A 24,036-nucleotide genomic window follows, 5' to 3' on the forward strand; every position below is an offset into this window, starting at 1 on the left:
GGAACAGGAATTTATTTAGGATCAAACACCAATAATCCACATTCCCAGCCCTTCTGTATTATCTCATAATAAGACATGCTCCAAAGCAACTTTGAAAGCGCTGGGCTGGGAGAAAGGCTAATGCCAGCTAGTGGATAATCAATGTAACATTTACCAGTTATCACTTCAGGACAATGGTAGAAAACAAAAAAAAAAGCTGGCTAAACAGCCTGGACAGTGAAGCTTTGAACAGAGAGATGGGGTGAATCTCACACTCACTTCAGTTTTGTTTATTGTGTATGATTTAATATTGTAGATGAACTTTCTTCTGCCCTAAGAAACTTAAGTTGAGCTGCCAGCATATGCAATCTTTGATGTGGATGAATAATTTTCTTTGCACCAGTCAAAACCCAAATGTTTTGGCACAATCCAGTGAGAATGAGGCACGTGGACAATTCTGCTACACTCCTGCCTACGCTGCTCAGCACTCTGGATTGAAAACCTGCCCATGAGTGACTGGCTGAAAATCACGTGAGACTGAAATGACACTCCAGAATGAGCATTCAGCCTCTTTTTTCTTTATTCTTCTGCCTATTACCAAAATTAGCACTGAGCTCAGTGTTTTTTTGTAGCAGAGACATGCAGGAAACAGCTCGAACTTATTTTACGTCTATGAATGTAAATTAATTCCCACACTCACTTCACAACTGGGGACAGGATGCACAAAGACTGCAGAGGAAGAGGAGGAAAGGGACTTGTCACGATCAAGGGGAGCAGAAAGTCAGAGGGGTTTTGCAAATCCTTCTGTTTCCTTGCTGAGAGCATCTCCAACCATCACTCCTGTGCTTCACCCAGTCCATGGCTCTGGTCACATTTCCAGGAGGACACTTGGCCATCAGTGAAGTTGTCAGCTTGGCTCTGGCCAAACTGGAACTCCTGGCCAGCACCAAACTGCCACAAAACTATAGAAAATGTGCTCAGGCTGCTGGAGGAGGATTCATGGCATTGCCTGAAAGCCAGCAGGGCTGAGCAGACATCTGTTGTCTACAAGAAAACATTTGAGGACTATCTTAAATTGAAGAGGAAGGTTTTTCCTTCTGCTAATGAACCCTGAGACCATCTGTTACCAATTGTACTTGCTTATTTCGCTCATCCATTAATTATTTTGGTTTACTTTTGAATAAAATACGAGCAAGGATTGTGTCATTCTGTGGTTCCGTGAGGGGCTCAGGGTGGCTCCTGCATCTCAGAGACAAGGACACACCATTACATAACCCATGCCTGCACCAAGTCACTCCAATTAGAGTGGCTGTCAGTGGGAACTGAGGACAAGACTCACAGACACAGAGCCAAGAAACCCAGCCATGTTGTGACATGAGCTTGTTGCCCTTGGGGAGGTGTAATGGCATTAACAACTTTTGAACACAGGAAAGCTGCATCTGAGATGTGCATTACTGAGCAGAGGAGCTGTAGGGTAGGCAAATCCAGAAGTCTCTGCTGGTCTGAATTAAAAACTTGGAGGGCTAAACACGAGGAACAATAAAAAAGGAGAAGGGGATTGAAAATGGCACTGAAAATTGCCAGCAGCAGCACTGCCCTGCCTGTCTCCCGTGCAAGGACCAGATGAAAAATAAGTGATAAGGGTTGAAAGCCTTCATCAACAGCTTGTGTGAGGCATCTCCTACAAGGCTGACTCCCACTGCACCAAAAGCCCCCCAAACATGGCATAAAATGGTTTCCAGAGACAAATGTCTATGTAAACAAAGTCAACCTGAATTGATAAACTTCAGCATGTGTTGAGGCAGGAGGATTTCAAGAGGAGGGCAGTGCTAGTTTTGTACCCAGTAACTCGTCAGAGCACTTCCCATGGTCTGGTCCTAAAGTTTTATGGGAAGCCACTTATCTAGCTCATAAAAATATTCCAAGACTTTAAACAACCTGTTACTGCCCCACAAAGCTGCCAGCCTGAACATTCTCATAGACCAGGATATAAGAAAAAAACTGAGTTTTCATATCTTCATTTCAGTGCAGGACAGGTCCTCAAGCAAGCCCTGCTCCACCTGCAAACATTCCAGGAGTTTTCTCATCCTTGCTGCATGAATTTCTGAAACAAGCTGTGGCTCAAAGGTGGAATTTTTTGTCTTGCAGGAGGAATCTTTGAGTACGCAGATGGCCCCAACACGCAGGTGATGAGTGCTGAGGAACAAGCCTTCAGATTCTCCGCCAACATCATTAACAGGAACAGAACTTTGCTGCCCAACACAACCCTCACCTATGACATCCAGAGGATACACTTCCACGACAGCTTTGAAGCAACTAAGAAAGGTAAGAGCAGAGCAAACTTCTGAGCAGCTTTGTGGCCATTTATTCAGCAGAAGAAAGGTCTGGTTTCCAGACCAGCAGCTTGTTCTGTTCTGCTCTCACCAGTGATCTGGATGAGAGCTCCTGCTGGAGCTGACCTTCCAGAGGCATTTTAATACAAGGGGAACAACTACCTTTTTTTGCCTCTGAAACCTCAGAAAACTCCTTTCAGGTTTGCTCTAATCCTGAGCAAAGGTCTGGAGGCCAGGCCTGTGTTTGTGTCGCTGCATCCCTGGCAGTGCTCGCATCCATCGCGTGGATGTTCTGTTCTCTTCACAACAGTCACTTTTGATTACTGGATAACAGCAGCACATTTGAATTGCTGAAGGGGAGGAACTGCACAGCAAAGGCTGCGAGCTGGTGACCTGAGGGCTCGTGGAGTTTGATTCTGGCTGGGAGAAAGGAAACCCGCTGCCTGACCTGGCAGCTATTGGAGGGACACCAGCAGGAGGGAGTATCAGCTCCCAGCCAGCCCAGTGACCCCCTGTCCCTTTTCAGATGGTTTTGTGGCGGGGGCTCCCTCAAAGGAGCTTGGCACTCCCCTGCACCTCTACCCAGTCCCTTTACAAATGGTTTTGCGGTGGAGGCTCTCTCAGAGGAGCTTGGCACTCCTCTGCACCTCTACCCACCAGTCTATACCCACCTGGCATAAATCGTTCTCTCTGTGCCCAATCACTGCTGTAGTTACCTAATATAAGTGCTGGGTCAGTGCCCACAAGTGTCTGAGCTGTGCCCATGGCTGCCCCATGCTTAGCCCCCCCAGGCTTTGCTGACATCCCTGCCTTCCCCCTCCAGCCTGTGACCAGCTCGCTCTGGGGGTCGTTGCAATATTTGGACCTTCCCAAGGCTCCTGCACCAACGCTGTCCAGTCTATCTGCAACGCCCTGGAAGTGCCCCACATCCAGCTCCGGTGGAAGCATCACCCTTTGGATAACAAGGACACTTTCTATGTCAACCTGTATCCTGACTATGCTTCTCTGAGCCACGCCATCCTGGACCTGGTGCAGTACCTGAAGTGGAGGTCGGCCACCGTGGTGTACGACGACAGCACAGGTGGGTAAGGAGGGGCTCAGGGAAGGAATCCTGGAGATTTTCGGTCCTGGGACTCTGTGGGAGCTTTTCCAATGAACCCTCTCGAGAGCCAAATGGTGTCCCGTGCAGTGATGGGTTCTCAGGAGTTCTACACAGTGCTGTGGAGCTTTCTAAGCATTTTATTCTCAAAGCTCTCAGCAAGTGGGGCCATGATCTGGCATGGAGGGGTTCATTGGCATGGGGTGACCATCTCAGCCTGGCTCTTTTGGCACTGTGGTGCCCCTCTGTAACAGAAAAGCTGCATGGAGGGAGCAGTTCCCAGCTAAAACCAAAAGCAGTTCTGGAAAGTTTTTTGTTTTCTGGATAATTCTGTAACACAGAGCTGGCAAAGTTCTTCACGTAAGGAAAGCTGTTGACAGTTAAACAAAGCAAAGTGCTGCGCAGCTCTAGATATAGACCCCCCAAAAAAACAAAAGCCACATTGGATAGCCTGTCCAACCTAATTTCACTAAACCAAATGGTTTCTTTAGGGGAGGGCTGATGAAAACACAGTTTGACATTCCTGTTTTGCAAATGTGGGTCACAGTATGTTCCCTTTGTGGCATATTCTAATGTGTTTCTTCTGTGCAGAGGGACACACTCCTCTCTTCTCCTTTGCAATAGGCATCTGCTGAAATTCTCCTTGCAACCTCAGATTCCAGTAACTCCTGCTCAGCTGAGTCCACCATGGCTCTTTGCCTTGTGCAGGAAACAGAAATGAATTCTGAGGGTAGTAGGAAGTTACGAGTTGTGATTAAGTGACCGTTACGATCTACGTGACTCATAAATCCAAGCGCTTATTCATTTTTGCCTTTTGCTACTGTGCATGGTAAATATGCAGATTTTAATTTGTTGTGCAGCTGATTACCACATCCTGTCCTTTCTCAAGGGCACATCTGCTTAAGGAAATCTTTTGTGATCCCAGAGGTTGTGAGGTTAGGACCAGCCTGATGTTCTCCCCTTCCTACCCAGTGCAGGGACCCATCCAGCTCTACTGGCTGCAGTGGTGGCAGGGAAGCACTAGGAAAAGCCATTCCGTCCTAGGACAGCTCCTCTGGGGTCAATGGTTGATGTGTGGCACCTTGGTTTTGATTATGGATGGATGGATGAGAGATGGATGGATGGATGGATGGATGGATGGATGGATGGATGGATGGATGGATGGATGGATGGATGGATGGTGGATGAATGGATGGATGGATGGATGGATCGATGGATGGGGGATGGATGGATGGATGGATGGATGGATGGATGGATGGATGGATGGTGGATGAATGGATGGATGGATGGATGGATGGATGGATGGATGGATGGATGGATGGGTGGATGGATGGATGGGGGATGGATGGATGGATGGATGGATGGATGGATGGATGGATGGATGGATGGATGATGGATGGATGGATGGATGGATGGATGGATGGATGGATGGATGACAGATGGATGACAGATGGATGGATGGATGGATGGATGGATGGATGGATGGATGGATGGATGGATGGATGGGGGATGGATGGATGGATGGATGGATGGATGGATGGATGGATGGATGGATGATGGATGGATGGATGGATGGATGGATGGATGGATGGATGGATGGGTGGATGGATGGATGGATGGATGGATGGATGGATGGATGGATGGATGGATGGATGGATGGATATCAGTCCTGATCCCATTCCATGGAGAACAAGGGAAGCACTGAGCCGCTGTGGCCCAGCAGCGAGGAAGGCAGCCCTGTAACGCTGTGGGTTTGTCTCTGTGTGACACCTGAAGGCCTGATACGGCTGCAGGAGCTCATCATGGCCCCATCCCGCTACAACATCCGCCTGAAGATCCGCCAGCTCCCGCTGGACACCGACGACGCGCGGCCGCTGCTCAAGGAGATGAAGCGGGGCCGGGAATTCCGCATCATCTTCGACTGCAGCCACCTGATGGCAGCTCAGATCCTCAAGCAGGTGAGCAGGGGGCCAGCAGGACACCAGGAGCCCCCATGGGTGTGGGGTGGCCGTGATGAAGAGTGGCACCGCCCTGGATGCAGCATTACCTTGGGCTGCAATCCACAGCCACACTAAAAGCTACAGCATGTCCATCCTCCAAGGACACTGCTGGATTTCTACAGAAAATGGTGTTTTCACTGAAAAATTGGAAGTACCAAAAGTGGCTGTGGGTGAGAACAAGGAAATGTTACAGGAGGAGAAGGGGCTGTGCTGAATGCAGTGCTCAGCCCAGGCTGGTGCTGGACAATTCCATGGCTCTCCCTGCAGCTGCACAGCCCCAATCTTCTTCCCTCTTCCTCCTTCTCCCTTCATTCAATCTGGTTCTCCCAGCCAGGAGGGACTGCATCCCCTGTCCCTTCCCCAGCAGCATCTGCAGTTCTTGGACTTTAAGCCAGATGTCAGTGATTTTCCATTTATTTGGGCTCCCTCCTTTCTTCCTCCACTGGAATTCTTGCAGCTCACCCCAGCTCCTCCTCATTCCCGAGTGCCTTTGGGTTTCAGGATCAATATGAGGCAGAGGAAAAGGCTCTCACAGAAATGCTAAAAACCAGCTGGTGGAAGTGTTGCTCCTATCAGCCCAGCACAACACCACCACACAGATTAAATAAATCCCTGAAGGGATGAGAAAGCAAGCACAAGGCAAGAGCCTTCTCCTGCAGCCTGCTTGATGCAAAATGAAGGGAAGTGCTCAGAGAACTTGGAAAGCCTGGGAGGGATTATTATGGGAAGCAATAGAAGGGGCTCATTGTCTCCTGCCAGTTATTTTCCCGTGCTGGTTGTGTTTGGTGCTGCTCACTTATTATGCAGTTTATTATAGTTTATTGTGCCATCTGCTCAGCTCATCACCGCTGGTGCAGAGTAAGGAAGATGGAGGAGAGGGGGGACTAGGGGAGACAAGTCTCTCTAAGTCCTTCTGGCTGGGTTTGTGTGTGTTGGGGTTTTGTCAGGACCTGAAGCCATGGATTTCAGCTTAGCAATAAAAGACAGTGTATTTTTTACTCAGAGAAATACTGATGTATTTTCAGAGTCTGGGAAGTTGCACAAACCCAAACCACAGCCTGACTATTCTCTGCATGCCTGGCCACTCTGGTGTGTAACATCAGGCAGGTTCAGAGCAGTGCACCACGACCTGCAGGTCACCTGCATCTGCTGAAGACTAGGAGGTGTAAAAACCTTATATTTTCCTCACTTTTCTACCTGTAGCAAGAAATGTATGCCTAGAGGTGCCACTTTCATTTCTTTTCCACTGAAAGTACAAGCTAGGCAAAGCCATCTCCTAGAGGAGGGGAGTCTGCTTCCCTTCACAGCAGCAGAACAATGCACAGAATAAATAATGGACTAAAAAAAATTGAGGAAGGCCCAGCATTCTGTTTATGGCAGAATCAGTAATATTAATATTTTATTGCTATTATGTGCCTTTTGTAACATTTAGTCACTACACCAGTCAGCTCTGCAGACATTTGGCTGGACGGAGTCCCTGGAGTCTCTTGGCCCTGCTGCCGCCCCCACGGATGGCAACAAGGTTCTCACAAGAACCTTGGTAAAATTTCCACTCCTTGACATTGAATTTCATTGCACATCTTCAGAAGACACAGAAGGTTTGAGCACCTACAGCCTATGCTGGCTGAGCAGTGCACACACCATCGTGCCAGTCAGGATCTTGCTCTCCAGGGATTCAAGGTTCCATGATCAGCACAGCACTGATCATCTGGGCAGGTTTTGAAATTGGAGTAGTAAAAAATGCATGGATGAGTAATCCATGAGTAACACCACATGAACCAGCTGTACAGATGGGACTGTCACCTACTGCTCCAGCCTGGGTCTCTTGGAGTAACCAGACATCACACCATCCATTATTTTGCTCTCTTGGAAAACAAATAATTGTAGGAACCTATCACAAAGTGAGTCCTGCTTGTGAAGCTTTACTGTTCTACCCCAGATTATCCATCCTCCCTCAGTTTCTCCCTTGCTGTCACTCCAGGTCTGTTCCCAGGCTGTCCCGAGCAGCCTCTGTGCTCCACAGGCCCAGCTGTGCCTGTCAGCTCTGACAGAGCTCCTGCTCTCATCCCAGCCACTGCCTGTGGCTTATCCACCAGGATGATCATTTATTCATTTCCCCACAAACCCAGATGCATCCTGCCCCAGGCTGCCAGGGCTGGGAAGCTGCACCTTTCTTCTGACAGTGGGTTTGGGTTCCTCAGGTATGGCCAGAGTGATCCAGCTGTAGAACATGAACAGGGATCATCTCATTATTTGCTCCAGGCTGGCTCCCCATCACTAATTGGTGCTTCCCACACTGAGGTGCCATTCCCTGCTTCAGCTCTTTGCACCAAGTTGGGCAGGAGGGAGAGAACTTCATTGCAGCCCCCTGGATGGACTGACCAGACTGGGGGACAGGAATGGCCACAGGGACAGCCCCCAGATTCTCTAAAAGCTACTTCCAGAGCAGGAAACCTGGGGTGAAATCACACTCTGGAGTGACAATATCTAGGCTTGCAATCCAGATCCTTTTCTTTTCCCTTGTTTTTTTGACATCTCACTTCTTTTCAGACTGTCACTTCCTTCCTCGGAGGTAAATTCCGCCCTAGTAATTTTAGCAAAAAACCAAGGGAAGCAAACATTTCCTGGGGGGACTTGAAGTCACTTTCCCATCAGTGGGGATTTTAAAGTGCTCTTGCATGTGTTTTCTCCAGAAAACATGCTCACACAGTCAGTATCCCAGCCAAACCCACAGGAATCTTCCTGTCACCAGCCACCAGCTTCAAGGTGACCTTTCTCATAGACTGAAATGTGCTCCCCCCATGTTGTGAAAGGTCTGGACATGGTCACCCAGCCAAGGCCCCTTCAGCCCATGGTTGTCCTCTGAAAGAGCTTCCAGGACATTCTGTTCTCTCCAGTGCTCAGTTATGCAAATCCCAGCAATCTGCAGGAGCCATCCTGCGTGTAGGGGCTGGCAGGGAATCTCAAGTTGTGCTGGCCAAGGGCACTCAGGGCCCTGATCCCCAAAAGCTGAGGGACAGGGGATATTCCCACTCCCCATCCTTGTGCCGAACCTTCACTGACCCACATTGTATTTGCTCCTGGTAAAACACCTCAGAAAAGCAATTAGTTTCTTTGTTCTCTTCTTTTTTAGTAAATTGCCCAGGCAGGACTTTTAGGCTCCTGTCCAATTAACTATTCTTAAGTTTGAGGTGAAGTTCTCTAGGTTCTATGAGGTGTCTTTTCACCCAATTGAGGAAAGAAACTTCTGGGCTTATTTCCTTTTTAAGGGGACAAAGGATAGTTTTGTCACTCCATCAACAGAGAGCATATTCCTATACCCTGGCACAGCCAGGGACACCCAGTGTCACCCAGAAATGCCACCAGCCCTCATGGCAGTTGCACACTGAGGCTTTGCCACAGTTTCAGAATGGTTTGAGGACCACAGGTCTGCTCAGCTCAGAGCATGTACCTCTTGCTGATAAGCCTGGCTTAACTGCTCCATGGCCTCAATCCTGAATCCAAACTTGGTATTTCCAGTTTCTTCACTGCTCCATGGCCTCAATCCTGAACCCAAACCTGGTATTTCCAGTTTCTTCACTGCTCCATGGCCTCAATCTTGAACCCAAACCTGGTGTTTCTGGGTCTCTCCTGCCACATTTACCTATGAGCTCTGAGTTTTATGTTGCATGGCTGTTCTTGTATCCCTTTACTAACCCCTTTTCCCTCCTCTCCTTAAGGCTATGGCAATGGGGATGATGACAGAATATTACCACTTCATCTTCACCACTCTGGTAAAGTATCTGGCTGTGCACACACCTTGTACACACTGATGGGTGTGGGATGTGAAAAAACACAGAAAACAACCTGTGCACACTGATGGGGCTGGGATGTGGGTGGGATGGGTGTCTGATCCTGTGTGCACTGCACTGCGATGGGGTGGGAAATGCAAGGAAAGGGAGACCTGGGACCCTGCCAGGAGGAGAGGGCAGGGCTGGAGCTGGAGCTGCAGGTCAGGGTCAGACCAACCAGGCTCTAACTCCTCTGCTCTGCATCATTGCCTGAGAGTTGTCAGTCCCACCTTTTCCTGCAGGATGGCTCCCCTCTCTTGGATGAGGAATTCGGGGAATTTTTGAGGTATTAATTTTAGGAATTTTGGGACTGAATTGCAGGAATGCTGGGAATTTTGGGGAATTAATTCTGGGGATTCCGGGGATTTTGTGAATTCCCATCTCTTCCTGCAGGATGTCTCCCCATTCCTGGATCATGAATTTTGGGGCAGAATTTTGGGAATTTTGGGGCAGTCCCTCCTTTGGAGTGCACAGATGTGGGTTCTGGCTTTATTTGCCTTCCCAGCCACTTTGATCTCAGTGTAGCCCCCCAAAAACTGACAGTGAGCGCAGGGAGAGTGCAAGGCTACAGTTCCCATGCAGGATTTGGTGGGGCCCTGATTGAGCAGGAGCTGGGGATGAGCACCCAGGACCCCTCTGGAGGCAGGAGCAGCCCTGCTGTGGCTCAAGCTTCAGCCCTGCAGGTTTATTTTTGCAGGAGGGAAGCTCAGCCTGACACTAACACCCCTCTGTTAAACATGGGCCAGTCCTCTCTGCCTCTGGGAGGCATTTGGCTTTCATGGCAGGGTCACTTTTGTCTCCATTTAAGATGCTATTGTCTAGTCTACTGTTGAATTTTGTGCGATTTTGAAAATCCAATTTATCTCTTTTTTTGCCTTTAGGAAAGAAACAGACGAAACTAACCCTTAAAAACTACAAAATTTATTTTTCAAATGCAAAAGACATTTTAATTACCCCTGCTGCCATTATCTATTCCAGGCAGCTTTAAGCATTTCCCAGATAACCTCCTATTAATCAGCCCCAGCTGAGCCTGGAGTACATTTCATGTGTAGGTACAGCCTGGAGGTGGGAAAAGAGGAATTATAATAAATTAATAGATAAGCAATCACAATTAATGCCACTTTCCTGAAATAACAGTTATATCATGGGAAAGATATTTTAATCTGTCATTCCTTAAGGCAATGTTTTCCTAGCTTGCAATGCCTGTGCTTCAGCTTCCCCAGTACGAGACCCATGGGGTGCTAATGAATTAGTCTATTATGTTATACTGAATGTTTCTAAAAGGTCCCCAGTCAATACTGAGCACAGTGTATCAACACTTGGCATGAAATGCTTCAACATTTTGCTCGGCAGCACGACTACAGTTCACTGACTCCAGCAAGAAGAGCCCCATCAGCCTTTTCCACCACAGGAGGAGCAGGAGGAGGATCTTTGATGAGCACTGGTCCCTGTCACATTTTTACTTCCAAATTTTACATCCAGATAAATGCAGATTTTATATCCAAAGCCCTGCAGGGAACACCCCAGATCTCCACCCTTGTGGGGGCTTTGGATGAGCTATGCGGATCTAAAAGCTGCATTACAGGTTTAGTCTCAAAACACATGGAAAACGCTGATCCAAATGTGACATTTTGGTGAAGTAGAAAGGGTCTTTCCTTTTGCAGTCAGAACATGGAAAACCGAGTGTTAAAATCTTAATGGGAAGCAAAAAATAAGATTTTTTTTTTTTAATTTTGTGTTTGGTATCATCAGTCACCTTGTAGTTCTCTGCCCCCTTCTTCCAGGAAGAATTCTCATGTTTTAAGCCAATATTACAGAAAGTATTTTTGCAATTTCTATATTTTTCTTTTTTTTTTTTTTTTTGGTAGAAAATAAAGCCTTTTTCTGGAGATGGAACTACACCTTTATCAACACTTTTCAAAGCCCTGGTGAAACTCTTGTACCCTGGCATTCCTACACATAGACTCCGTTATATCTTAACACTTTTTCCTGTTTTGCTCAATATTTGAGTCTGCTAATTCTTTGACATTTTTGAAGTGAGATAATGCAAAATTGCAGAGAGAAAAATAAACAAAGACTCAGCAATCTGTAAAATGGGGCTTTGCAGCCACAGCCAAGCCCTGCCAGGTGCCAGGGCAGACTTGTGGGGACACCTCACCCATCCTGGACCACTTTTCCAGCCTCCCTCTGAGGATGTGGCATCACTGAGGATCAGTCCCCAGCACTGCTCTCCCCAAAGAGCCCAGACTGGGCAAACTGGGGAAGGGGGAGAGCATCACAGAACACTGAGAGCAAAATTGTGTAGGGAAGAATTAATCTGCAGTACAGAAAATAATGAGTGAAAGGGAATGCAGATGAGGTGGAAAATAGAACCAGATGTTTCAATTTGTGGCTGTGCAGGAGCAGAAAATCCACAAGAAACTGATCTGATGATTCCCATCCACACCTCCCCATGTCCTGACACTCAGCTGGTATTCTGAATTATCCTCTGATTCCAGGAGGTGATAAATCAGGCTGCAGCTGAGATTTAAATTGGAATCAAAGAGGGATCTGATGGGAGATTGGTTTCTATAGGAACTTGGTGAAAGGAAGGGTCAGTGGGGAGCAGCAGGGCAGGGACAGCACCCGAAATACCAGTGGGATCTGAGAGGTGGCCAGGGGTGATGGTTTGACAGATGGGCAGCAGAGACCATGGGGTCTGGAGCTCAGGGATCTGATTTATCACATTCTGAGGGGAAAATCATCAGATTTTGCAACCAAAATTATTTTCTCACAACAATTTCTGGAATACAAACTAAAGTGTTTGATTAAAAATGAATCTTGAAAAACAGATCCATTCCAGCAGGTCAGGCACAGAACTGCTGTTCCCCTCCCAGCCAGAGACATGAGCACCTGTCTGAGGTCAAACCACTGTATTTGCCCTTAGCTCCCTTAAGTCATTTAAAAGTCAACATTGTGGCCTGTTCTTCACAGTGCCCTTTAACAGAACGTGCAGGTTTGCACTTGCAATTTTTCAGGGTTAAAAAACAGCCCAAAAACCCAAGTCCCAACTGCCATTGTAGGGTGATTAATGGTTTGGTCCCTGCTGCACCTGCAGGTTTGAGCACTGCATCCATCAGCAGTGAGCCGTGGGGCTGCAGAGGCTGGGGCCAGGCTTACAGAAAAGATCAAACCCCCAAAGCTTGTTAAAGCAAAGCAGCCATAAAACCCTCACTCTCCCACAGAGAAGGATGTCTCAGTTGCTGGCAAGTGCTGCTGCTGTCCTGCTTTGCTTAGGGCAGCACATGGGGGACTTTGCCAGCCCCCTGTGGGCAGATAGGGGCTGCAGGTGGGTGGCCCCACAGTGTGGCTGTGTCCCACCAGCACAGCCCCAGCACAGAGCACAGAACAGACACAGCCACAGCACACAACAGCCCCAGCAGCTCCTCCCATACTGAAGCTCATTTTTGAGAAGCCCTTGTGAGAGCAGGGAATGTCACATCTTCGCCCCCACACTCCATTGCAGACTTGTGGTGTTGCCTTTCCACATCCCCATATTTAAACTGCCAGGAAACCCTTGCAGAAGCTGTTCAGGCTAAATGCTGATGAAATATATCCCATCCAACAAATATTTCACCCCTAACTGCCTCTCACCACGCTCCCTCACTCCCCCCTCAGGTGAGCTGGCTTTGGGGCGCAGATCAGCTGCCACATGCTCCTGATGTTCTGTCTAACCCCAAACTCCTTCCTGAGCACCGAAGCTGATATTCAGACACATGGAGAGCCAAGAGCTGCCCCACAGCAGTGCTCCCCCAGTGCCCCCCAGTAGCCCCAGTGCCCCTTGCCAAGCCTTGCTGGCAGCCAGCAGAGCTGAGCACTGCCTGGCTCTGCTTTTCACATCCCATAAAGGGCACCCTCATTCATCTGCAGACTGTGTAGGCTGGCCAGAATGTCAAGAAATGCGTCTTAGTTCCTCTTTGATAGTCTGCAAATTGGCGTTTTGCATTCAGAGTGACTCTGTCATCCACAGCACCCTGTGGGCCTCGGCACTGCCAACAGATCCTCCATGGAAAGGCCCATGGGAGCTCCAGACACAAACTCTGCCTTGTCCCCCCTCCCTGGGTCACAAATCTCTTCTTCTAGGGTCACAGGCAGTTTTCTCCCCACAATCCACTCTCTTTCATGCTGAGAGCAGGTTCTTTGGCTCTTTGGCAGGAGTTTCCTTCTGTTGTGTGTGGGGGAACATGCACATACGGCATTCAAATTGCACCAACACCTCCTGTGGGCTCTGCAAGCAGCCACTGACGGCAGCAGGCAGCACAATCCTCTGAGAATCCTCTGAATTCCTGAGGGATCTGTACTGTGACCGTGTTCACAGGATGAGGGAAGAGACGAGGATTTGACTTCATGTTTCAGAAGGCTTGATTTATTATTTTATGGTATATATTATATTAAAACTCTACTAAAAGAACAGAAGAAAGGATTTCATCAGAAGGCTAGCTAAGAATAGAATAAGAAAGAATGATAACAAAGGCTTGTGACTCAGACTCTCTGTCTGATCCAGCTCGCTGTGATTGGCCATTAATTGTAGACAACGACACGAGACCAATCACAGATCCACCTGTTGCATTCCACAGCAGCAGATAATCAATGTTTACATTTTGTTCCTGAGGCCTCCCAGCTTCTCAGGAGGAAAAATCCTAAGGAAAGGATTTTCCATAAAAGATGTCTGTGACACTGTACTCCCTCCCACCTCCTGTGGGCTCTGTTGTCTCGCTCCAAACACAGACACACCGACCGACGCAGAAAACTCAAACAAAACAAAGCTAAGCAAAATGTTTAAAACCGGTTTCTCTCTTTTAAGGATCTTTATGCATTAGACCTAGAACCATATCGCTACTCTGGGGTGAACCTGACCGGCTTCCGGATCCTCAACGTGGAGAACCCCCACGTGTCCTCCATCATTGAGAAGTGGTCCATGGAGAGGCTGCAGTCAGCGCCCAAGGCCGAGCTGGGGCTCCTGGATGGTGTGATGATGGTACGGGCAGTTCAAACAGGGCACAGGGGTCTGGGAAGCAGGGCAGGAAGGCTGGGACAGTCATTGAGGCCTAAATGTTACTTCTATTGGTTTTTGTACCAGTAACAATTCATTCCAGGTGTCTGCCCTGAGGCGCTTTCTTGCATCTGCGGTGAAGCCCACACCCCACTGCTGTGGGGCTAGCTGCCAACAGATTGTCACCAGACAAGCCAGGACATGTCCCAAAGGGCTCCAGCTGTCCCCAAGAGCAAAGGGACACAGATTCTTTAACTGTTCCTCAAAGTCTGGGGTGAAGCCCACACCCCATTGCTGTGGTAACGCTTCTGCTCAGGCCCAGCTGCCAACAGATTGCCACCAGACAAGGCAGGAAGCCAGGACGTGTCCCAAAGGGGTCCATCTTTGAGCTCTCAAACCCCTTTTGGCTTTGCTCTCAGCCCTGAGAGCAAAGGGACACCAGAACCCAGGGCTGGGAGCACAGCACACAGCCAGACTGGACCAGGCATTTTGCAGAGATTGAGACAGGGGAAAGAGCCAAAGCAATGGGCAGAGATGGGCTGAGCTGCAGCTTTGATGACTCCTTTTAGGGCCTGATGGCAGCTCTGCTCTGCTGAGTTACTGCTGGGAAGGTACAGCACCTGCTCGCCCATCTGTCTTCCCTGCCAGGCTGTCTCCGACCCCCAGAACTGCTGACTGCCTCCCTCCTTCCCTTCCCCTTAGATGTGCCAGAAAGTGGCAAAGCCTCCCAGACTTTCACCTTGAAGTGGCTCCTCAGATCCCTGCTGCTATGTTTGTTGTTAGGGGAGAGACCCCCACTCTCCCCAGGCTCCTGCCTCTCCCCAGGCTGAGCCCCCCTGTGCCTGCAGCACAGCTTGGTCCCCATCCCCTCTTTGCTCTCTCAGAGGGATCCTGCCTTTGATTCCTCTTTGCCAGGCGTCTATCCACTGGGGCCTGGACTCAGCTGGGCATTACAGTCTGTAATTCACCATGAAATTGCATGGATAAATCCTTGCCCCCCCTTTCCTCCAGCCCCAAATTCCCAAACCTGTCCCTGCTGTGGTCCATACCCGCCCACGGATGCAGGTGGGGCTCCTGCTCTTCATGCTTGGTTGCTGAGGGAAGGGAAGGTCACAGGGATGGCTGCCAAGGCTGGAGGATTTTCTCCATGGCTACGTCCTGTGAGATGTTTGCTCAGTTATTTGCTGTATTATTTTGTTTTATTGTGGTTTATTACGCTGCTGTTACACTCACATCTGTTTCGTGGCTCCGTGAAGCCAGCAAATAATGTGTTTTCACTAGGAGGTCTTACCACATCAGAGTGAAAAATAAATCCAATTCTCTTGATCAGTGTTCTGATGTAAGATGGGGCATCTCAAATTGAATCTAAAATCATCACATTATATGGGGGGAAAAAATTCTCCCTAGTTCAGATCACTGAAATGCTAAAATATGTTACAAAGCCATGAGGTCCTGATTTTGGTGACAGCTTGTCTCATTTTTGGAAAACTGTGTGCCCACAAATATCTCTGTTTCTTATTTTCCCATGTATAAAATAGTGTAGAAAATATGTTCTTGTATATTTTTTTTTCACTCAGACAAAACAGACTCAATAAGAAAACTCTGTTACTACCTTCCACATTTAGAAGCCGTTGCCTCCCTCTTTGACACCACAGCAGGAAATGTGCAAGAAACAACCCGAACAGACAAACAGCACTTCCAGAATCGCTGATTTTAGACAAAACCCCAAGCTTTTGATCTAAACAACCAAGGAACCACTAGGGAGCACAGGCAGAGAAACCCTGGGGCTGGCGGGGGTAACTCAGAGCAGGTTCCACCTTTTCCTACTGTGAAAACGCCAATCACTTGTTTTTAAAATTGTAAAAGTTTAATAGCAATAAAATGGTTATAAAAATAGTAATATAATTAGAGGAAGAATAATTTGGACAATTTGGATTAGGACAATATGAGACAATAGAAACAAAGAGTTACGGATGGCCGGGTACCTTTTCTGGGCAGCCCGAAAAAGGACCCACGTTAACAGAGGATTAATCCTTAAAAACAATAACCTGTTGCATATTCATACATCTCATATATGATGCATAAATTCCATTCAAACACAGGATTCTGTCTGGTCATTGTCAGCTTCCTCCTCATAATCCTAACGGCGTCCTCCTGCCTGAGAGAGGCGGGAAGAAGTTGATTTCTTCTGATAATGGAGCAATAAATTCTCTTTCTCTGAAAGATTTAGGTGTCCTGTGACTGCTATCTTGCTGCCAGTCCTTTCTTTAGAAAAAAAGTACCTTACACAGTATATTTTCTATTTTAACAATTTTTGTTACAACCTAAAAATATATTTAACGCGCCACTTAAGAGAATTAATACAGCATCACTTTCCAACACAACACATACAATATTCATTTGAATATTTGCAAAAAACCCAATCACAAAATCGGCATTTTTTCACTCTGCAAGCCACCAACGCTGTCCCCCTTCCCTTTAGACAGACGCTGCCCTGCTGTACGACGCGGTGCACGTGGTGTCCGTGTGCTACCAGCGCGCGCCGCAGATGACCGTCAACTCCCTGCAGTGCCACCGCCACAAGGCCTGGAGGTTCGGCGGCCGCTTCATGAACTTCATAAAAGAGGTAAAAACGTGGTTTTAATTGACTATAAACATTATTCCCCCTGAGGAGCAGGTTCCTAGGGGTAGGTAGTGGAGGCTTGGGAGGTCCAGCGTTGGAAAACTCCCTGGACCGGGAGTTGTGCAGTCCCTCAGTGCTCCCACTGATGCCTTAGGATTTTAGCTTTTGTATCTATTTTATATCTTTTTTTATCTATTTGTAATCCTGTAGGTCTTTAGTGTAGCACTCTAAGCTCCATATGCAGTGTGAGCTGCTGTGGTGGTCCCAGGACGAGGGAAGAGATGAGAATCTTGACTCCATGTTTCAGAAGGCTGATTTGTTATTTTATGTTATATATATTAATTATAATAATAATACATATAATTATAACTATATATGATATAGAACAATTATGTATAATTATAATAATTATATATGTTATGTTATATGTATCATGTTATATTATTATATTATATTATATTATATTATATTATATTATATTATATTATATTATATTATATTATATTATATTATATTATATTATATTATATTATATTATATTATATTATATTATATTATATTATATTATATTATATTATATTATATTATATTATATTATATTATATTATATTATATTATATTATATTATATTAAAAGAAAATGATATATTAAAATAATAGAAGAAAGGATTTCATCACAAGGCTAGCAAGGAATAGAAAAGGAATGATAATAAAATCTTGTGACTGCTCACAGCCTCAACACAGGGGGCTGTCATTGGTCATTGAGTAAAAACAATTTCACGTGCTGGGTCAACAATTGTCCAAATCACATTCCAAAGCAGCAAAACAGGGAGAAGTTGAAGCTTCTCAGGAGAAAAGATCCTAATGAAAGGATTTTTCATAAAGTATGTCTGTGACATATTTCCCATTTTGGGCAGACACATCAATTCCTCTCCAGGCCTGGCAATCAGGGACACCTCACTGCCTCAGGCTCTGAGAGATGGAAGCAAAAGTGAGTTGGGGGCAGCAAACTTGGGGTGAAATGACTGCATGACCTGAAGATGTAACTGGAGGATGAACCACCAATATGCAAATGGACCAAACTTATAAAAGCATGAAAACCTGTCATCATCCATTTTTTGAGTTTAGTCCCTTCATCTGCCCAAAATGTACCTGAAGACCCTTCAACAAATATAACCCTTTTTATTGCCTTAATGTTGTCTGGCCTCTGTTTTTAGGTAGCCCAAAAAGGCACCAGCCCCATGGGAGCTGCAGAGTTCAGCACGCAGCTGTGTGTGCTCCAGCTGGCCTCCTCAAACATTCCGTGTTTTCCCTGGCTCCCGGGGGGCTCCGAGGGCTGCACATCCCACAGGCAAACCACCTGCACGCCCAAATGAGCAAACAGAGCCTCCCCAGGACTCCAGGGTGGCAAGGCTGGGAGCAGGCTGTCACTGCTGCTCAGGAATTAATGAGGGAGAGCCAGAGGAGCGTGTTTACTGGGAGAAACGCCAGTTACTCCCCCTGAGAATACATTATGGCACCTTGATCACACTGGAATATTTCAAGCTCCCCCACCCATAAAATAAACACATTTCTCAGTGAGCAGCCTGCATGGGGATGCTCAGGGGAGAGATCCCCAGGCTCAGCTCCACACTGCTGGGATGTGATGCTGAGCAGCAGCCTGGCATTCCTGCAGGAGCATCCTCCTCAGGACAATGCCACAGCACATCCAGCACTGTCCCCAGGCACTGGACACCTCAGTGTCCTCCATCTCCTGCTCTGCTGGCACAGAGCACCTGGCAATAGGGGTTCTATCACCTCCTAAATCAGAGACATTCATTCTAGGGGTGCTGCAAAGTGAACAGTGGGAAAGAAATCGAATTACATAGAGGATTTTTTGTGGAATTGAATTGAGGCATCTTTACCCCAAGCTCCTGCTCCTGATCCCAGTCAGCCCAGGCTGTTCAGGACCTCAGTCAGCCAAGCAGTGAAAAATCTCTGGGAATGGGATGTCCCTAGTCCCAGTGAGCACCTTCCCTGTCCTTATGCTGCCAAAAAATGAAGCAGGGCACCAGCAGCACATGGCCCCAGACTCCTGTGCCTGTTTCCAAACCTCATGGCTTGCATGAACACATTCCTGGCCTCTTCTGCTCCACTCTCCCTCTGGAAGGACAGAGGGAAGCATCCCCATCATTTAAGCTTCCATACACCTTGGAAGCAGCAGCAGGTTGGTGCACAAAGGGATTTCTCCTGGCTGGAGCTGCCCCAGAGCCAGTGTTTGTCAGCACCACAAGGATGAAGGCAGCTCACAAGGATGCTGTGATAAATGCAAGTCGTTTTCTACTGAGTCATCACGTCCTGCAACAGCTGGTGAGCACAAAAGGTGCGAACAGAAATTGTAGCAAGGACTGCAAGAGAGGGAAGGAAATCTCCAGCTCCGTCTGCAGTCTGAGCAGCAGCGGAGGGATTATTAATTAATCAGGCTCTTTAGGGAGAAAGAACCAGCATAAGGACTAATTAAAAGAACATACAGTGGAGGGCAAAAGATTATTTATGATACCGAGTAACAGCCCTGCTACTTTTTCTCCCTTGCACAGGCCCAATGGGAAGGATTAACGGGACGCATTGTCTTTAATAAAACCAGTGGTTTACGGACAGATTTTGATTTGGATATCATCAGTCTCAAAGAAGACGGCCTTGAAAAGGTAGGCAGGGTTTGTTTTATCTGCATGTGGCTGAGGATAACGCTGGTGCTCAGCAACAGAGAGATGGTTGGTGCTGTATTGATTCCAGGTTTCTGGGGTTTATATAAAAGGATATTCACTTTGTGGGATTTCTCAGATCCTTTTCCATGCTCAACCATGACTCACTCGCCCTGAAGCCAGTGCGTGGGATTACAGATTGCAGAAGTGCTTGTGGCACTTTTCCTGGGATAGTGGAGGCAAAAGAAACTTTCTTAGCATCCATTAACCCCTCCCTGCCCTAAGCAGACAGGAATGATGCCTGTCCCACTTCCTCTTGGTGGTCTGGCTCAGAAACCCTCAGTTCTTCTCTGAGGAGACCACAGCACTGGAGATCATCATCTGCAGTCATTTCCCACTATGAAATTGCCCAAGGCTGGGAACAACCCCAGTTTATTACAGCCTGGAGTTTACAGGATGATGCACTGGGTATTTTATTTATTATCTAAGGGACAATAAGGAAAAAAGATAGGGTGGCTTTACCTGCCTGGCTGGGGGTGTCATGAGGGTCAAAGCAATGAAGACTGCATTCTTAGGTCCTCCAAATTAGCTCATATCTCCTCTGGGCACAGTAAACCATGCTGATGTGCAAATCTGATCCCAGGTGTGCCTGGGGACTTAATTTCCTTCTCTTCAATTACTTAAAAAAAGCAAACTTAAAATAAAAAGGCAACACACACAGCCTTTAAAGCCCTTAGATTGCAGGTTTCAAGGTGAGATCAGCTGATGACAAACAGAGCAGCGAGCAGCTGCAGCACATGGAACTGTGATTTCCAGGAAATTCCATGATTCTGACTACTCTGCGAGCAGCTCTGTGTCCCTGTCCTGCTACAAGTGTCTATCACCTGTACAGGAGGAATTTGGCAGGGCAGCAAGGCCCTTTCTAGAGCAGAGTCTGCTTTGAGACAGGTACCAGGTGCCCATGGCAGCCGGGCACAGTGCTGGCTCTGTCCCTCTGGGCAGGGGGACAGGTTCTGAACCCACAGGACACCTGGCTGGCAGCAGGGAGGGATTTCAATTACCTGTGCATGGCCTGAGAGCACAGGGGACTGGTGCAGGGAATTAATCACTCAGCACAGGGAGGCAGCCCCAGGGCTGGAGGCAGCCATGAATCCATTCTCTGTTTGGAGGGGAGGCTCCCGTGCCACATCCCCTTTCCTCACCGTTTGGTTTTCCTGGGATTTGAAATGAATGGCAGCCACACTTCCCCACCACAGCAGCAGCTCTGTGCCTTCAGGTAACACAGCTCAAGGTCACCACAGCTCTCTCCTGCTGGGGAGATTTTGGTGTCAAATAAGGAATAAAAGAAATGTTTCAAATCAACCCAGTGACCTTCAGTCTCACAGAGCTGGGGAAGGTGCTGGTGCTCGCAAGAACTGAGCAGCAGCTGACCTTTGTAGCCTTATTTCCTCGCAAAATATTTTGTTTATAGAGCCTAACCCAAAAATAACAACACATCTTTTTGAAGCCCAGCAGCACCGAGGTGCTGCTGGAGAGCTGTGCTGGGCAGATAATAGAAAACATTCCAGCCTTTTGTACCACATGAATCCAAATGTTTAAGCACAGCCACAGAATCACCTGTCAAACCAGCACCTCTCAGGTGGGCTGAGCAGAGCTGGCACCAGCTGGAGTTATTGCAGTTCTCTGTCACATCAAGCCCACTGGAAGCTGCCAAACCTCGACGTGTCCCCTGCACACCCCATCAACTTTTGTCGCCAATAATTCAGAGGTTTCACAGTTCCCACCATTATTCTCCTGAAAGCTTCGTGTCAGCTCCAGAGGGGTTTTAAAGTATCGATGTCAAATCTCTGTTGAAGCCAGAATTCTGTCAATAGTTAATCTGAACTAACAAACACCAAACTACAAACAAATCCCAGCTGGATTGTGCTTTATGTATCACAGCTTATGTTTGTTGAGCTTTAGGATTGAACCCCCTGATCCTCATACCTCCTGGATGTTCCAGGGATTACAGGAGTATTACCAAATCCTAATTACATATAGTTTGACTATCTGACTCACACAGTTCTCTTAAAGCACTTTTTCCTTTTTCTTCCTTTTTTAATATTTTAAACTGATTAATTCAGTCTTAAGTGCCGTGCATTTAATTTTCTTAAAGCAAACGTAGCAAGGCAGAAGTGAGTTGGGCTGCAGTGCAGCAAACTGGGGCCTCTCAGGCTTGCTTTTTTCCCATCCACAATAATAATAATTTTTGACATTGCAGCTGTTGTGTGATCCAAGGCAGAGATGGGGGATCGCTTCGGTTTTACCTGAAATATTTAAAACCTTTCACAAAGTTCACGGAAACTCTTCCAGAATTTATGACAATTTTTTTTTGCCAGGCAGCATTGCTCATTACAAAGTCTCTTTTTGGGGATGCAGTAAAACCAAGTTCTCCCCTTGGACTGCTGAAGAGGCTGAAGAATCTTAAAAACAGCAATAAATAAAAGATGGGATGCTGCTGGCTCCCGGGTGGATTGAGCTGCCTGCCTTTGGCTTCTCTCCGAGTCCCACCTTGCAGTTTGACCCTACAGATGGATCGTTCTGTTCCCATTTCCAGGTGGGGTTTGTTTTATTCTCCCTGCCAGGCTGGCTCCGTGGCCACCCCGCTCCATTTTCTGGCAGCACTCCCACATTCCTGCAGCTTTCCTGACATTTTATCTCTCTGTCACAGTCCTTTAGCCACTCCTGCCTTCAAAGTTTGTCCCAAAGGCTCCCCTGCACCGTGGAGATCAGGTTAACAGGCTTAGCCTCGCCCAGATGACTTCCTTAAACAGAGACATGCTTTGCCATTTCTGGATCAATAGACTTCATTGAAGTCTAATAATTTATTACATTTGACAGCTTGAGAAAACAGAGCACCTGAAGTAGAGCTGATGTGCCTGTGCCACTCCCTCCTCCAGGTTTGCAGCCAGGACTGAGACCCCCCTATTGCAGGGATTTCCTACAGGGGGGCCCATGGCACACCTAGAGATGTGTTAGAAACCTCCAGCTGATTTGCCACGGCACAGAGAGCAGGAATGGGCCCTATCAGGGATCTGCAGAGCTGGTCGAGCCTTTTTAATCCTCCCCACCAAAGCAAATTGGTGGGGAAATGGAAAAGAAAGAAAATGGACTCCGATTTGTGGTTATTTTTCTTTCGCTGTGCTTTATCCTTGCCCAGATTTGACTCTTTAGTGTGGTTTGATTGTTGCTCAATGCGGTGCCTTTGCAAATTATTCATTCATTCATTCAGCCCCTAAATTCAAGCCCCCACAGTCTTCATCCACTGCAGCAGCACAGGGGCTGTGGAACGTGTCACATGTGGAACATGGACTGACCTGCAGCTGAAGGGTTAATTCATGGTAATTCCAGTTTTGCTGCTGTTTGCTGCAGAGAAAAGAAGGAAGTTCTCTTTTCCAGGCCAGTAGGATGCTGGGAACATTAAAGAATGCAGGTAGGGATTGAGGAATTGGAGATGGGGGGTTCACTGTGTTGCTTTGCTTCCTCTCAGGTTGGAGCATGGAGCCCTTCAGATGGTTTGAACATCACAGAAATCTCCAAAGGACGAGGGCCCAACGTCACGGACTCGCTGAGCAACAGATCCCTGATTGTCACCACGGTGCTGGTAGGGGACTGCCAGCCTGTCACTGTCCTTCCCCACAGCCCCAGGGATAACCCAGGGATCCCCAATGGCTCTGAAAGCTCACAGCACCCCAGTGCCTTTTAAAAGGATGGGACTCGATATAGTGTGGATTTGTATCATAAAAGGAATGGGACCAAGGTGCCCAGAGGGGAACAGAGACAGGGGACACCTGGTCTAGGGCAGAAGGGCTGGAACCAAAGGTCTTGGATCCCTCAGCAAGGGGTTAGCAGGGTGGAAGCTGAACATAAGCCAAAGACAGATGCTGCAGCAGCTTTCCTTGCAAATCAGCCACTCCTCCTGATGAACTTCCCATCCACCACATGACATTTTTTCCCATTAAACATTTCCATGGCTGTGGAATTGTCTGGGTCCAGGCCATGGTTCCCACCATACTTCAAAGGCTGTGGCATAATGCAAAATGATGGAGCCAGGAGGGGACTGTCAGCCATCTGCCTTTGACAGGCTTTTTTCAGGCAACATTTCCATCTCGAGCTCTGCGAGCACGTAGGAATTACATAAGGCACGGGGAGATATCAGTCCCCATTAATTGTGCCACTCCATGGGCCTGCACGTGTGCCAGGGGGTTTCCACCTTGGAACCAGGGCTGTCCTGGATCCCTGTGCCCAGGGGAGGAGGGAGTGTGCTCAGACCTGAGTTCTGCAGTGATTGCACGGCGTATGCCGGAGTCTGAAACATAAAATAGAGCCCTGGATGTTATTTGCATTTGCAACACCCCTTTGTAGTTCTGCACTGCTGTAAATGACGAGAGAAGAGCCATAGGAGGAGCCTTTAAAAGAAA

General features: G+C 47.5%; 1 protein-coding gene across 4 annotated transcripts in view; it reads left to right on the forward strand.

Moving 5' to 3' along the window:
- The window catches only part of GRIK3 (glutamate ionotropic receptor kainate type subunit 3), a 127,884-nt gene that overhangs the window by 68,403 nt on the left and 35,445 nt on the right, over positions 1-24,036 (forward strand). For 3 of the 4 annotated variants that reach the window (XM_063177673.1, XM_063177676.1, XM_063177675.1), the window contains exons 2-9: positions 2,128-2,304; positions 3,136-3,393; positions 5,188-5,369; positions 9,131-9,184; positions 14,085-14,258; positions 16,756-16,899; positions 19,472-19,579; positions 23,106-23,219. In XM_063177673.1, the coding sequence (XP_063033743.1) occupies positions 2,128-2,304; positions 3,136-3,393; positions 5,188-5,369; positions 9,131-9,184; positions 14,085-14,258; positions 16,756-16,899; positions 19,472-19,579; positions 23,106-23,219 (1,211 nt within the window). The remainder of the gene's footprint in view (positions 1-2,127; positions 2,305-3,135; positions 3,394-5,187; positions 5,370-9,130; positions 9,185-14,084; positions 14,259-16,755; positions 16,900-19,471; positions 19,580-23,105; positions 23,220-24,036) is intronic. The other variant, XM_063177674.1, reaches the window with a different exon arrangement.

The sequence above is a fragment of the Melospiza melodia genome, chromosome 27, assembly GCF_035770615.1.
Source record: "Melospiza melodia melodia isolate bMelMel2 chromosome 27, bMelMel2.pri, whole genome shotgun sequence".
In the NCBI taxonomy this organism is placed as follows: domain Eukaryota; kingdom Metazoa; phylum Chordata; class Aves; order Passeriformes; family Passerellidae; genus Melospiza; species Melospiza melodia.